Source organism: Schistocerca americana, chromosome 3 (genome assembly GCF_021461395.2).
Source record: "Schistocerca americana isolate TAMUIC-IGC-003095 chromosome 3, iqSchAmer2.1, whole genome shotgun sequence".
NCBI lineage: Eukaryota > Metazoa > Arthropoda > Insecta > Orthoptera > Acrididae > Schistocerca > Schistocerca americana.
The window spans coordinates 766,563,321-766,579,716 of record NC_060121.1 but is presented as its reverse complement, the minus strand read 5'-3'; the positions used below and the strand labels follow the sequence as shown (position 1 = coordinate 766,579,716).

The 16,396-nt window shown below is 44.7% G+C and overlaps 1 protein-coding gene across 1 annotated transcript in view; it reads left to right on the top strand.

Annotated features, from left to right (window-relative positions):
* The first annotated feature begins 4,971 nt into the window (after window positions 1-4,971).
* LOC124605213 (lysyl oxidase homolog 3) overlaps window positions 4,972-16,396 on the top strand; it is a 122,393-nt gene continuing 110,968 nt past the window's right edge. The window contains exon 1 of the mRNA XM_047136759.1: window positions 4,972-5,638. Within this exon, the coding sequence (XP_046992715.1) occupies window positions 5,455-5,638 (184 nt within the window). The 5' untranslated portion in view covers window positions 4,972-5,454. The remainder of the gene's footprint in view (window positions 5,639-16,396) is intronic.

The window sequence follows — 16,396 nt, the reverse complement described above, 5'->3', positions numbered from 1 at the left end:
CTAGGCGAGCAGGTAGTCTGTCGGGGGAATCCCAGTTGGGTGTATTTGAGAGGGGATTTTCAGTTCCGAATTTCTTGACAACCAGTGGAAACTTCCCAAAAATGTTGCTCAGAGAATCAGGATTTTTGATTTATTTGTGAGGTATTACGAATACCTACAGCATGCTCAAGTATCTGTGCATGTATGTAACTCAGTGAAAGCGATAACTCGTTCGACTTGTGTCTTCCACCTACCGTCCACTTCTGAGCGAGCGAAACATACTCCGTTTCTATCTTTAATCGGCATTTACATTCGCCTCTCTAGGGGGTACTGACAGTGGCCAAACTACCGCTCTTCAGCATTACGATTTCATAATTTTAAAGTAAAATACTGAAAAGATTAACGGAGGTGACAAAGTTCATGATAAGGTGGAAGTCAAGGGATGTGTAATCTTTTCATTATGAGGATGATATGATAGAATCTGCTGGACAGAGCTATGATGTGAAAAATAGTGGAGAGGATGATACGAAAAAGGATGGGGATTATGGGGGAGAGAAGTGATAGGTGGGATGTATGTGTTAGGAGATAAGTGGGTCAACAACTGGCCAAGAAAACGGTGGGTTGGATCCTTCATATTGGATGGATGTGGCAGGTTATGGTTGGAAATATGACGAATTCATGGTATGAGAGAGGAAGGTGATAGATATTACGTTGGACTTTTTTTTTTCTTTTTTTTTTAAACTGTTATTTCATCCCCTTCGCCCCATAATGGGCGGCGGGCGAGCTACCAGCGGATACAATTTGCCACTCTTCAGCCACATAAGAATAAAAATTTTAAAATCATAGGATAAAAACTAGACATACCGGTTGGCAAAAAAGAATGTTTAGCACAATAAAAAGACAGATCGTCAGCTGCATAAGTTAAAATATACAAGGCTGATTTATTGATTAATTAAAATATAGACACAGATAAATGGAAAATCAGTGTTGTACACGCATATATAAATGCAGATAGAGAGTTGCATAAGATAAAACGTAAAAGGCCACTGTGTTGATTGATTAAAATAGATACATAGGTGAGTGAAGCGACGAGTGGATGTAGACTACCAGGGATAAGAGTATCATGGTGGTTTTTGTGTGGATGGGTGTTTGGAGGAGGGTTTTGGGAAGGTTGAAGAGGGATGCGTTTCTGAACCAAGACTTAGGAAGCGGGTGGAGACGAGTGAGGGGAAGCGGCCCCTGATAAGGGGGGTAATGGTAGTAATCTCCTAGATGTAAGACGGGTGTATACCAAGCTGTATTTCAAGGTAACTGGGAAGGCGATTAAAGTTTGGTTGGGAGATGACATGGAGGGTGTGGAAGTGTAGGGTGGTGTTAGAGGTGCAGCAGAATATCAGGATCAGTGAGCAGAGGGGATCTAGGGGATGAGTAGTGTCGAGTTTATGGGTAATGTAGAATATTCAGAGATGTTCAAGATGGAAGAGTAGGGTGGAGAATTTTATAAGTTGGTAGAGGATGTGGGTGGATGAGGTTAAGGAATCGAAAGGCTAGGTGGAGTGCATAGCGTTAGAGGATCTGTAGTGTTTGATAAAAGGAGGGAGGAGAGGAAGTTCATGGCACATTTGCATAGTAGAGGATGGGTCAGATCAGGGCATTGTTGGTGTGGAGGACTGTGGGAGGGTAAAATCCCCATTTTCAGATAGTTAATAGTTTTAGTAATTTTAGTCTATTGTGGGCTTTCTGTTGAATGTTAGTCAGCGATCAAGTATTCGTCCCACGTATTTTAGTGTGTTAGTTAACTGGATAGGACGGTTGTAGAGGAGAGAGGATAGATCCTGGGGCACAACTGCTGTGGGATGGAAGATACAGGAATTGGTGTAATTGATGGTGACATAAGACGGACGGTTAGAGAGAAAGGATGCAGTGAAGCGAACATATTTATGGGAAGTGCGTTGGTCTAGAGCTTAGAGAGAAGTTCGGAATGCCATACAGGCTCATATGCTTTCTCGAGTCAAGGAGAAAAGTGGGGGATTTGTGGTCGTTGATTTGGTGGGATAGGAGATGCGTAAGTACAGGAGTTGGTCACTGGAGGAGATATTGGGATGGAAACCACACAGATGGGCGGGAATGGGTAGGTTTTGTTGTTGACCTTTATGGATACGTCGAGACAGGGTGGACACAAAAACATTGCTGAACACAGAGGTGAGGCTGATAGGACGGTAAAAAGGATGCGTCAGGATTTTTCATGACTCAGGATAGAAATCGGTGTAACGGATTATATTATAAAGGGTGGCCAGGATTTCGTGGAAGGAGGGGGTCAATCTTTCAAGTGTCTATAGGTCATGCAGTCGTGACTGGGAACGGTGTTGCATTTGTTATGGGCTGTCTGTTAAATGGCTTGTGTTGTTATTGGAGTACTGAGTTCAGTTTGTGGGGTGTTGCCGAGGTACTGGAAGCTAGGAGCGAGGAGTGGAAAGGTATTGATACTCCCGTGGACTGTAGGGAATAAGGAGTAATCTGGGATGGTGAAGGTGTCAGAGAGATAGGATGCAAAGTGGTTGGTTCTGCTTAGAAAGTCGGGAGCGGGGTGATTATCGTCCAGGAGGGGTAGGAGGAAGCAGGGGTATTGCCAGTAAGACAGTGAAATGCCTTCCAGTAACTGTAAGACTTTATTGGCAGTGTATCTTTGCGGTTTGTGCATGTTTGGAGCCAAACGCGGTGTTTCTCTGCGATGAGCAGATTTCGGATGTGTCGTTGTAGTTGTCAGTGGCGTGGAAGTCAGACTCGATCATGGGTGTTCGGGAAGGATCAGTAAAGGCGACGGATTCACGGAGGAGTGGAAGAGCACGTGGAGGGAGTATGGAACAGTGCGTATAGATGGGCTTCGTCGGAATGTGGTGAGTTGTGACATTTGACAAGGTTTTTTGTATCAAGGTGGCAGCATGGTTGATGTCATTGGTAGGATAAGGGAAGGCTTTCGAGTTGGATAGCACGAATTTCTTGTAGGCACCCCAGTTGGTATGGGAGTGGCATGTGGTCGGGAGAGGCAAAGGGAGTCCGTGCACAGGTTGGATACGTGTTGCGGGGGATGGTGAGTAGGACAGGGTGATGGTCGCTTCCAGTGGGAGGAATTTTGGGAGAGGTGAGGATAACATCAGGAGTGAAATGGATTTCAGGGCGAGTATGCAATGGGAGAGGGACTATATCATCGTAGAGGGCGCCAGTAAACCAACACTACGGATTTTCTATGGATGTTAAGGTCAGCAGCAATAATATAGGTCGAAAAAGTATGGTCCATGTGGATAAGGAAGTCATATGGAATGGGATGATGTGGTGGGATATTTATGGTTTTGAGGAAGAGAGTGAGAATAAGGAGTTCAGTAGGGGTACTGTAGAGGAGTTGTGGCTGAACAGGTATGTTCTTGTGGTGGTCAATAGCAACTCTGCCTCAGGGCATGGGGCGTGGATTATCTGCCTTGTGGAGGATGTATGGCGAATTGTAGATAGTATGACGAGGTTGAGGGAAAGTTTCATTTAGGAGGAAAGCATCAATATGATGTTGGGATAGGGTTTGCGTGAAGAGGTGTTCGTTGGCTCAAAAGGAGCAGATATTGTGGAATAGATATTATACTTCTTTTACGACATGGTTTAGGGGAAGAAGAGATGGCGTGTATGGGTGGTTGGGGTAGATTTAAACGAAGGTGTAGAGATGGGTGAAATGAAAGTGGATCTGGTTTTGGCAATAGGTGGCTTGTGTATTAAAGTGGAAGACAGAGTGGGCAGGAAGGGAAATTTGGTGTAGGGCGAGTAGCCTCTATAAAGGGTGGATGCTTTGAAGAACTATGGTCATTAAAAGGATGATGTTTTCAGCTATGGGAGGTGGGCGGATGCAGCTGTTGGCGTCGGGAGTGTTGATGGGAACTACTAGCACAGGTTTGGAAGGTGGATGTTGATCCTCGCACTTGCAACAAAAGGTCGGGTGGGGAAGGTTAAAGGAATTACTCGAGGTGGGAAAAGCGAGGTCAGGATATTGTTTGAGGAAAGGGTGGGATTTACAATGGGGGCCGGCGGGAGGTTCAAGTGGTTCAAATGGCTCTGAGCTCTATAGGACTCAACATCAGTCCCCTAGAACTTAGAACTACTTAAACCTAACTAACCTAAGGACATCATACACATCCATGCCCGAGGCAGGATTCGAACCTGCGACCGTAGCGGTCACACGGTTCCTGACTGAAGCGCCTAGGACCACACGGCCACACTGGCCAGCCCGTTGGGAGGGTTTGTACAGTCAATGATTATTTGGTCGTTATATACAAGGCATCTTTGATAGTTGTAGAATTCATGGCAGGATTTGGATGGTTCAACAGGGCGTCGCCATTTGTTGATCGGAGCCCCATGGTTGAGAAGGTAGTCGATTGTGGATGGAAAATGGTTCAAATGGCTGTAAGCACTATGGGCCTTAACATCTGAGGTCATCAGTCCCCTAGACTTAGAACTACTTAAACCTAACTAACCTAAGGACATCACACACATCCATGCCCGAGGCAGGATTCGAACCTGCGACCGTAGCAGCCGCTTGGTTCTGGACTGAAGTGCTTTGAACCGCTCGGCCACAGCGGCCGGCTTTGTGGATGGAGATTCAGTGAAGATGTGGACTTTTAAGGTTGAGCCAGAGACGTCAATTGGACTGTAGGCAGACGCATTTAATTCACGGATCTACTTTTTTTTGCAGTGATAGGTGTAAGGATGTACAGCTGCTCCTAAATGTCCCTCCTCCTTACTCCGTCTACGAAGTGTAGCAAGAGTGATGTCATATACACGAACAGTCTTTTGCAAGCTGTTTGCGCGACAAGGCGACCGCTCCTGCGGCGAGTGTTGACGGGCGGCGCGCCCTCCTTTTTGCTGGCCCGGCGGCGCGTGCAGAGCGCCGCAGGAGGTCGCCGCGGGGTGACGTCAGGCGCGTCGGCTGCAGCGGCCATAAAGAGCGCCGGGCAGGCGCGGGTCTACACAGTGACCGGCAGACCGCGGCAGTCGTCACCACAGCGTCCGCTCATGGGATAGGCCACCGCCGACCGCACCTGCGTGACCGACCCGGCTTCTGGCCGGTACCTGCCGCATGCTCTCCAGGTGAACGTCGCTCCAGGGCGCTGAATCTGCAGCAGCTGGACCTCACCGCTACTTGGCTGGCTCAGGTGGCGAACCTAGCGATACCAGTATTCCGAGACGCTGGAGACGTGACTCTCACTGCGTTTGTTTACCGTTTATTCTTGCGTTGCTACACGACGTATGTGGTGCTGACAGTGGATTCCGGACCCTTTTTAGTGAGCTGTTAGCGTCTGTTTGTCGCAGCGGGGGTGTAGTGTTGCCCGAAACGTGGCAGCTGTCCTTCGTCCTTCGTATAGCAGTTTCTTTTTTGTGACTTTTGAGCGGTAGCGGTCGTCAGCCCGTAGCGCAGGAAGAGAGAAGACGCCCGCGATGCGGCTGCTGAGATACTGCGCGCTGGCGTGCGCGCTGCACCTGGCCGCGGCGGCGGCCAACAACGAGACGGCGACCGGGGCGGTGCGCCAGCAGAAGGCGCTCCAGCTACGCAAGCAGATGCGCCGGCTGCGGAAGCACGAGGGCGCCGTCAGGCTCGTCAACGGCGACGACGAGCACGAAGGTAATCTGCTGCTGCAATGTAAGCGAGATCCTGAGACACGTTTTAAGCTCGAACATCGCTACCTTCCTGGAGGAGAAATCGAGATTCAGCAGACATCAACTGTGTGGAACACAGATTCCTTTATTCACGCCCGACATCTTGCAAACAGACGATACAGGCGTAAAGGTAAGCGTTGCTCCTAGACCTCCGTTAGGCGTACCACATTCTCCACAGTGCCGATGGTACTGTTACCGACGACTGTGCCGCTAAAGCGGAGTTATTGAACGCAGTTTTCCGAAATTCCTTCACCAGGGAAGACGAATGGAATATTCCAGAATTTGACACACGAACAGCTGCTAGCATGAGTTTCTTAGAAGTAGATACCTTAGGGGTTGCGAAGCAACTCAAATCGCTTGATACGAGCAAGTCTTCAGGTCCAGATTGTATACCGATGAGGTTCCTTTCAGATTACGCTGATACAATAGCCCTCAAAAACTTAGCAATCATACACAACCGCTCGCTCACCGATATATCTGCACCTACAGACTGGAAAATTGCGAAGGTCGCACCAGTGTTCAAGAAGGGTAGTAGGAGTAATCCATCGAACTACAGACCTATATCATTGACGTCGGTTTGCAGCAGGGTTTTGGAGCATATATTGTATTCAAACATTATGTATCACCTCGAAGGGAACGATCTATTGATACGTAATCAGCATGGTTTTAGAAAACATCGTTCTTGTGCAACGCAGCTAGCTCTTCATTCGCACGAAGTAATGGCCGCTATCGACAGGGGATCTCAAGTTGATTCCGTATTTCTAAATTTCCGGAAAGCTTTTGACACTGTTCCTCACAAGCGACTTCTAATCAAGCTGCGGGCCTATGAGGTATCGTCTCAGTTGTGCGACTGGATTCGTGATTTCCTGTCAGGAAGGTCGCAGTTAGTAGTAATAGACGGCAAATCATCGAGTAAAACTCAAGTGATATCAGGTGTTCCCCAGGGAAGCGTTCTGGGACCTCTGCTGTTCCTGATCTATATAAATGACCTGGGCGACAATCTGAGCAGTTCTCTTAGGTTGTTCGCAGATGGTGCTGTAATTTACCGTCTAGTAAGGTCATCCGAAGACCAGTATCAGTTGCAAAGAGATTTAGAAAAGATTGCTGTGTGGTGTGGCAGGTGGCAGTTGACGCTAAATAACGAAAAGAGTGAGGTGATCCACATGAGTTCCAAAAGAAATCCGTTGGAATTCGATTACTCGATAAATAGTACAATTCTCAAGGCTGTCAATTCAACTAAGTACCTGGGTGTTAAAATTACGAATAACTTCAGCTGGAAAGACCACATAAATAATATTGTGGGGAAGGCGAGCCAAAGGTTGCCTTTCATTGGCAAGACACTTCGAAGATGCAACAAGTCCATTAAAGAGGCAGCTTACACTACACTCGTTCGTCCTCTGTTAGAATATTGCTGCGCGGTGTGGGATCCTTACCAGGTGGGATTGACGGAGGACATCGAAAGGGTGCAAAAAAGGGCAGCTCGTTTTGTATTATTACGTAATAGGGGAGAGAGTGTGGCAGATATGATACGCGAGTTGGGATGGAAGTCATTAAAGCAAAGACTTTTTTCGTCGCGGCGAGATCTATTTACGAAATTTCAGTCACCAGCTTTCTCTTCCGAATGTGAAAATATTTTGATGAGCCCAACCTACATAGGTATAAATGATCATCAAAATAAAATAAGAGACATCAGAGCTCGAACAGAAAGGTTTAGGTGTTCGTTTTTCCCGCGCGCTATTCGGGAGTGGTATGGTAGAGAGATAGTATGATTGTGGTTCGATGGACCCTTCCTCCAAGCACTTAAATGTGAATTGCAGAGTAATCATGTAGATGTAGATGTAAGGTACGATCGCAGAGAGTGTATTCAAAAATATGCAATCGGTCCAAAGACTTTTTGACTAATAGAATCTGTTATGTCCAGCAGAAACAGAAAAAACAGTGTGTTTACCGCAAGGCACTGTAATAGGACCAAGGGTTTATCCAGTGAATGGCAGAGAGTGCATCTGACCCTAATCTTCGCAAACCAAATTCGTATCGTGTTGTCCCAGACAGATGTATCCGTTGAATAGGAGAGCTTCTTCGACGTTCAAATGGCTCTGAGCACTATGGGACTCAACTGCTGAGGTCATAAGTCCCCTAGAACTTAGAACTACTTAAACCTAACTAACCTAAGGACAACACACACATCCATGCCCGAGGCAGGATTCGAACCTGCGACCGTAACGGTCACGCAGTTCCAGACTGTAGCGCCTAGAACCGCACGGCCACTCCGGCCGGCTTCTTCGAAGTCTGGAAGGTAGGAGATGAGGTACTGGAGAAAGTAAAGCTGTGAGAATGGGTCGTAAGTCGTGGTTGGGTAGCTCAGGCGACAGAGCACCCGCTGGCGCAGTGGTTAGACACTGGACTCGCATTCGGGAGGACGACGGATCAATCCTGCGTTCGGCCATCCTGATTTAGGTTTCCCGTGATTTCCCTAAATCGCTCCAGGCAAATACCGGGATGGTTCCTTTCAAAGGGCACGGCCTACTTCCTTCCCTGACCTTCCCTAATCCGATGAGACCGATGACCTCGCTGTCTCGTCTCCTTCCCCAAACAACCCAACCCAACAGAGCACCTGCCCATGGAAGGAAATATTCCTAGTCCCAGCTTCGGTCCGGCAGACAGTTTTAATCTCCCAGGAAGTTTCGTATCAGCACACTTCACTGCAGAGTGAAAATCTCATTCCAGTTCAGCATCAGTTTGAAGTACGCCAAAAAGTGTAATAAATACTGACTAGTATCAAGCGCACCCAGGACCATTAGTTGTGCAATCTCAAAACTATTTCGTCATTCAGAATGAAAGTACAGTAGCCGCCCCCCCTCCCCCCACGCCCCCTCCCGCCCTTGAGTAGGACAACAAATGCTCTCATCACAAACAAATAATTTATCAGGCAGCTTAAAAAATGGATCAAATGGCTATGACCAGTATGGGACTTAACTTCTGACGTCATCAGTCCCCCAGAACTTTGAACTACTGAAACCTAACTAACCTAAGGACATCACACACATCCATGCCCGAGGCAGGATTCGAACCTGCGACCGTAGCGGTATGGAAATGTAGAAAGAACTGGACAAATTTTTTGCTTGGTTTAATGAAAAGGAACTCTCTTAAATATGGACAAATGCAAGATTATGCATATATCAAAGAGAAACGACCCGATACCACTAAGTTGCAAGATCGGGGGTAGGGATTTCGAATCTGTCTCATTGTTTTTATACTTAGCGTAATTTTAAAAAGAGATAAAAAATTTCTGCGTCTACATAAATACTCTCTACATCACAGTGAAGTGCATGGCACTTTGGAAACGTTCGTTCGCTGTGCTCTTTAGAGTTTTCTGTGCGTTGAAGTCTTTTAGTAATTTTCGTGCTTTGGTTTTCAGCTGACGTTGCTTATTGTTTCTAGTGAAATACTTCAGTAAAATTTTCATTCACTGTTTTAACTTCATTGAGTGTTCCAGTCGCCGCTTGAAGTTTTGGTTTTAGCTAATTATTTTGTGAACTTTTTTTGGTATTCGTATTAGTTGTGGTTTGGTAGTATTAATAAAAGTAGTTGCTTTCTTAGTAGAGAGAGAATTAGTCCTATAAATAGTTCTACTGGTGTAACTGAACTTAGGTAAGGTAGACGTATAGTCCTCTTTCAGTAACTGTAAAATTTTACCATCAGCGAGAAGTGTGGGCTCTCTCATAGGTTTGTGAGTAGTGGGTTACGATGTAGTATTTGTTAAAGTATTTTCATTGGGTGGGGGGGGGGGGATGCAGTGGGGAAGCCATTCGGCATTATAGCGATATCCTCTCCTGGGAATGAAAAATCTGTATAGAAATAAGTTGATAGAGGAGCAGGAGCGTAAGATGTGTGCCCTTCAGGTGCACTTAAAACACCCAAAGCAGTAACTACATAGGTTGAGGATGGTGAAGGGCGCTGGGGAACGGGAACTGGCAGTTGGCAAGAAGGTAGCTAGGAGGAGGATGTATTCAGACAGTTATACTTTGCGTACATACAACAGATTTCACCAACTGTCAGAGTTGAGTAGAGAGGAACCTCTTTAGCTGTAGGTGTAGGAAACCTGCAGCAGTCCTCAGCAGTTAGGAGGCCTAGGTCAGTTGCAAAGTCTAACAGAAACAAGAAGATTCTGCTGCTAGGTAGTTCGCACGGTAGAGGTGTGCGCCAGCAGTTGCAGGAAGTGTTGGGGAGTGTATACCAGATCACCAGCATTATGAAGGCTAGTGCAGGGTAGGCTCAGGTGACTGACAGCATAGGAGAGTTATGTAGGAATTTTACGAAGGAGGATCAGGTAGTGATAGTAGGTGGAGCAGGGAATAGTGTTGATAGGAACAGGGAATATGTCCGCAGCTCGTGGTCGTGCGGTAGCGTTCTCGCTTCCCACGCCCGGGTTTCCGGGTTCGATTCCCGGCGGGGTCAGGGATTTCCTCTGCCTTGTGATGACTGGGTGTTGTGTGATGTCCTTAGGTTAGTTGGGTTTAAGTAGTTCTAAGTTCTAGGGGACTAATGACCATCGATGTTAAGTCCCATAGTGCTCAGAGCCAACAGGGAATATGATGTAGGTGGTGACCTGGTAAAGATAGCTACTCAAACTGGTGGCACTAATGTACATTTCGTGCAACTGTTTCAGCGTCATGATCGGCCTCATCTTAAAGCGGCTGTTAGGCGAGTCAACATGGTGCTGGAGAAGGTGCTGATGGCAGAGAGCATGGGTCACATTGCATTTGGGCCAGTTAAGTCTATCAGTAGATCGGATTTCACCAGGCATGGCCTGCACCTCAATAGGTATGGAAAGGGGAGGCTGGCAAAGCTTATAGGTCCCAATGTAGTGGGTGGTGGTGAGATCACTCATGGAAAATGTCCTGTAGCAGTTGGTGTTAGAGTTACACCTTTTTTAGATAGAAATCAGCTGACAGGTATACCTGCTTAAAGGAAGTCGCTCTAACTAAGGGCTCACCTTCAGAGGACGTCATGTTTCCAAGTAGAGAAGGAATTAGCAGATTTCATCAAAATATAAGAGGTATTAGAGATAAAGTTAGTGAACTGCTTTTAGATGTTGGCTCTGAAATTATTGGTATACTGGAGGACCACTGAAATAATTTGACAATTCAGAGGCTTCCTTTATCAGGATACAGATTAGCTTTCTCTTTTTCAAGGAGTTCCTTGCAGGTTGGGGGAGTGGCCATGTACGTAAAAAACAGCATTTCATTTGAGTCCATAGACGTATCACGTCACTGCACTGAACAGATATTTGAATGTTGTGCAGGGGCATTTGAATTGTGAAAGTAAACTTCTAATTGTTGTTGTTTGTAGGTCTCATAACTCTGACTTTAGAGCATTTCTGCTCAAGCTAGAGAGGGTTCTTGTTTTTGACTTTATAGGAGGTACCAGAAATTAGTTATATGTGGTGACTTCAATATTAATTTTGTATATGATGGTGCAGGAAAAAGGATATTGGTAGATCTCCTAAATTCATATGCTCTGATGCCGACCGTGTTTTTTCCAACTAGGGTGCAGGGGAACAGTAGCACGGCCATATAACCCGGTAGAATGATCGATAACAGAACAGAAGCACAGCCATAGACAATATTTTTATTCATTCTCCATTACTAGATAGGCAATCTGTTAGTAAAAGGATGAATGGCCTTTCAGACCGTGATGCACAAATTTTAACACTAAAAGGCTTTTTTACTCAAACAAATGTCACATATAATTACAAACCATAAAGGAAAAGTTAATCCAACAGCAACAGAGAGTTTTTTTAAACCTCGTCAAGGAACAAGAGTGGCAGGATGTTTACAGTGCCAATAACAGAGATGACAAATATAATGCTTTCTTTAACACATTTCTCATGCTCTTTGAGAGTTGCTTTCCATTAGAAGGTTCTAAACGGGTTATTAGCAGTAAAAGGCAGCCTGGGTGGCTGACTAGTGGGATAAGGATATCAAAGCGGGATTTGTATCAAAATGTTAGAATTAGTCACAATCGAGCTACAGCCCATTACAAACAGTACTCTAAAGTGCTTAAAAATGTTATTAGGAAGGCAAAGAGTATGTGGTACGGAAATAGAACAACTAATTCACAGGATAAAAATAAAACCATACGATCAGTTGTGAAGCAAGTGTCTGGTCAGCAGCACAAGGTCGACGAAAAAAAGTCAGTTCGTAGTAAAAATATTTTTGTTACTGATAAATCATATGTATGTACAGTATTTAACAATCATTTTCTGAGCATTGTTGGTGAATTAAATGCCTTTCCGGGATTGATGTCTGAAATACTCCTCAGTGATACAGACAAGGAGAAGATTAAGTCAATAATTAAATCATTGAAGCCTAAGGACTCTCATGAATATGATGGAGTGTCTAGCAGAATATTAAAGTACTGTGCTGCACATGGTGTCCCTGTATTTAGCCAGATTTGTAATTTTTCCTTTATGAATGGTCAGTTTCCTGAACGATTAAAGAAAGCCGCTTTATAAAAAATGAGAAAGGGATAATGTAGACAATTTTAGACCTATCTCCATGCCATCAGTGTTTGCTAAAGTTATTGAAAAGGCTGTGTATGTAAGGATAATTGATCATTTTATATCGCACGATTTGCATTCAAATGTACAGTTCGGCTTTAGAAGTCGTTTAACAGCTGAAAATGCTGTATTCTCTTTTCTCTGTGAGATACTGGATGGGTTAAACAAAAGGTTTCGAACGCTATGCATAGTTTTTTATTTAACTAAGGCTTTTGATTGTGTTGATCACAAAATGTTGCTCCAGATGTTGGACCATTATGGAATATGGGGAGTAGCTCACAATTGGTTCAACTCTTACTTTATCAACTAACAGAAAAGGTCATTATTCACAATGCTGAGAATGGCTGTGATGTGGGGTCTGAGTGGGGTACGGTCAAGTGGGGGGTGCCCCAGGGATCATTGTTGGGGCCACTCCTGTTTCTTATTTATGTAAGTGATACGGTTTCAAGTATTACAGGTAACTCTAAAATATTTCTGTTTGCTGATGACACTATATTGGTAGTAAAGGATGTTGTGTGCAACGTTGGCTCGGTTTCAAATAGTGCAGTTCATGACATAAGTTCATGGCTTGTAGAAAATTAACCAACGCTAAATCGCACTAAGACTCAGCTTTTCTACACACAATTTAACAAAACCAGACGTTTTAATTTCACAGAATGGGCATATGATTAGTTAAACTGGACAGTTCAAATTTCTGGGTGTACAGATAGATAATACGCTGTCATGGAAAGTCCTTGTTCAGGATCTTGTTCAAAGACTTAATGCTGCCAATTTTACTATTCGAACGGTATTTTTACTATTCGACAAGAAAATTAGTCTACTTTGCATATTTTCATTCGCTTATGTCATATGGTATTATATTTTTGGATAACGCTTCCCATTCTAAAAGGATATTTTTGGCTCAAAAACGGGCGGTTCGAGTAATAAATGCTGTAAGTTCACGAACCTCTTGTCGACCCCTGTTCACGAGTGTGGGTAATTTGACATTAGCCTCTCAATATATATATTCGTTGCTGTCATTTCTTGTTAACAATATTAGCTTATTCCCAAGAATAAGCAGGTTTCACTCAGTTAATACTAAGCAGAAATCAAACCTACATTTGGATCGGACTTCCTTAACTCTTGTGCAGAAAGGTGTGCAATATACTGCTACATCCATTTTCAATAAATTACAACGAGAATTAAAAAATCTTAGCAGTAATCCACGCGCTTTCAAATCGAAACTGAAGGGTTTCAAATGGTTCACATGGCTCTGAGCACTATGGGACTTAACTTCTGAGGTCATCAGTCCCCTAGAACTTAGAACTACTTAAACCTAACTAACCTACGGACATCACACACATCCATGCCCGAGGCAGGATTGGAACCTGCAACCGTAGCGGTCGCGCGGTTCCAGACTGAAGCGCCTAGAACCGCTCGGCCACTCCGGCCGGCTGAAGGGTTTCCTCGTGGGTAACTCCTTCTGTTCTGTCGAGGAGTTCCTTTAAAAATTAAGCTAATTCTTGTTGTACTGTTGATTGCGTTTACTTAAACTTATAGCTTGATTTTTTTCGGGTTCATAAACATTTTATTTTTATCTGTTATTACTTTTATGTTGTTCTTTCATGTACCGACACGTTCCATGGCCTTGGAGATTTGCTCCTCAGTTTGGTCCTACGGAACTTGACGTGTAAATAAATAAATAAAAAATTGGTTCAAATGGCTCTGAGCACTATGGGACTTAACAGCTGTGGTCATCAGTCCCCTAGAACTTAGAACTACTTAAACCTAACTAACCTAAGGACATCACACACATCCATGCCCGAGGCAGGATTGGAACCTGCAACCGTAGCGGTCGCGCGGTTCCAGACTGAAGCGCCTAGAACCGCTCGGCCACTCCGGCCGGCTGAAGGGTTTCCTCGTGGGTAACTGCTTCTGTTCTGTCGAGGAGTTCCTTTAAAAATTAAGCTAATTCTTGTTGTACTGTTGATTGCGTTTACTTAAACTTATAGCTTGATTTTTTCGGGTTCATAAACATTTTATTTTTATCTGTTATTACTTTTATGTTGTTCTTTCATGTACCGACACGTTCCATGGCCTTGGAGATTTGCTCCTCAGTTTGGTCCTACGGAACTTGACGTGTAAATAAATAAATAAAAAATTGGTTCAAATGACTCTGAGCACTATGGGACTTAACAGCTGTGGTCATCAGTCCCCTAGAACTTAGAACTACTTAAACCTAACTAACCTAAGGACATCACACACATCCACGCCCGAGGCAGGATTCGAATCTGCGACCGTAGCAGTCGCGCGGTTCCGGACTGCGCGCCTAGAACCGCGAGACCACCGCGGCCGGCTAAATAAATAAAGAAATAGAGTACTTAGCATAGCATCACACGTGGTGCGTTCTTTCCGTTCCAATGGCTTATGGGGCGCGGGAAGAATGACTACTGCCCAGATGTCTCCTGCACGTTGTAATAGTCTGACCCTGTCTTCACGGTCCCTGTGGGAGCGGTATGTAGAGATCTGATGAATATCTCTGAAGTCTTCACTTAATGCTGGTTCCTGAGTTTTTTTGCGTGAGCTTTCGAGGGACGACTGGCATCTACATTCAATGGTCTGCCAAGTCATCTGTTTTGACATATCCGTGACTCACTCTCGTGAGGCAGACAAACCAGTATGAACTAGTGCCGACCTTCAATATATGCCTTCAATACGCTCTGTTGGTCCTATTAAGTGTGGGTTATCCACAAATGATCAATAATTCTCCTTTGTAGACTGAGTGTATTTTTCCAATATACTGCCAATGAACCAAAATTTGCCGTTTGCTTCACCTACGACCGAGCGTATGTGTTGATTCTGTTTCATATTCATACAAGCTGTTACACAGAGATATTTTTATGAGTTGAATGATTCCGACATCAGCTCATTGACGTTATATTCATAGAACAGTAACTGTCCGCGTTTTGTGAAGCGTACGGTTGAACACTTATCAATATTTAAGCAAGTGCCAACCTTTGCCCACTCTGAAATCTGTAGAGGTTTTGTCAGACAGTACTTCTTTGAAGGTAATGGCATCATGTGCAAAATGTCTGAGGTTGGTATTAATTTTGTCTGTTAGGTCATTAATGCATAAAAATAGCAATAGTCCCTAGAGTATACTTTAAGCTATAATATTCCTGAAGGAAAGATACCTCTCCCAAGGAATCGGACCGAGCAAGGTGGAACACTGACTTGATTCGCATTAGGGTGGGAGCCGGCCGAAGTGGCCGTGCGGTTAAAGGCGCTGCAGTCTGGAACCGCGAGACCGCTACGGTCGCAGGTTCGAATCCTGCCTCGGGCATGGATATTTGTGCTGTCCTGAGGTTAGTTAGGTTTAACTAGTTCTAAGTTCTAGGGGATTAATGACCTCAGCAGTTGAGTCCCATAGTGCTCAGAGCCATTTGAACCATTTTTAGGGTGGGAGGTGGTTCAAATACCCGTCTGGTGGTCACCTAATTAACTCTCCTCCCTCCCCCTCACCGTTCTCTCGTTCTCTCCAACGAATCCATTCCATCGACGGATAATATTTAACTGAATAAAACGAACGCCTGTTGCTTCCGTGTGCTCTCTAATTTTTACAATAGTCGTATTTACTTTATAAGTGAACAGTGTGGAGTAACAAGTTCGCAGAACTATCTGTTTTTCACAATGCGCATGACGCCGTTGTATATGCCTCCTATTTTATTAAGAATATGACAACACTTTCGCATCTACAAATCATAAATCGCGTGATCATCTTAACATTATGTGTTTCATTACACCCTCCCGTGTCATAAAGATGTCTTTAATATTGAACGACGTATTGTAGTTATTAAACTGTTTCCGCCGGCCAGTGTGGCCCAGCGGTTCTAGGGGCTTCAGTCTGGAACCGCGCGACCGCTATGGTCGCAGGTTCGAATCCTGCCTCGGGCATGGATGTGTGTGATGTCCTTAGGTTAGTTAGGCTTAAGTAGTTCTACGGGACTGATGACCTTAGATATTAAGTCCCATAGTGCTCAGAGCCATTAAACTGTTTCCATGTTGCCTTGAAGATAGCTAAAACAGCAGTGCACACTTTCATTTCTGCTAATTAGTCGTGTTTCATCTCGGAATTTTCAAACGACCTTCTCATTAGACATTCTTTCGCAGTTCTGGCGTATC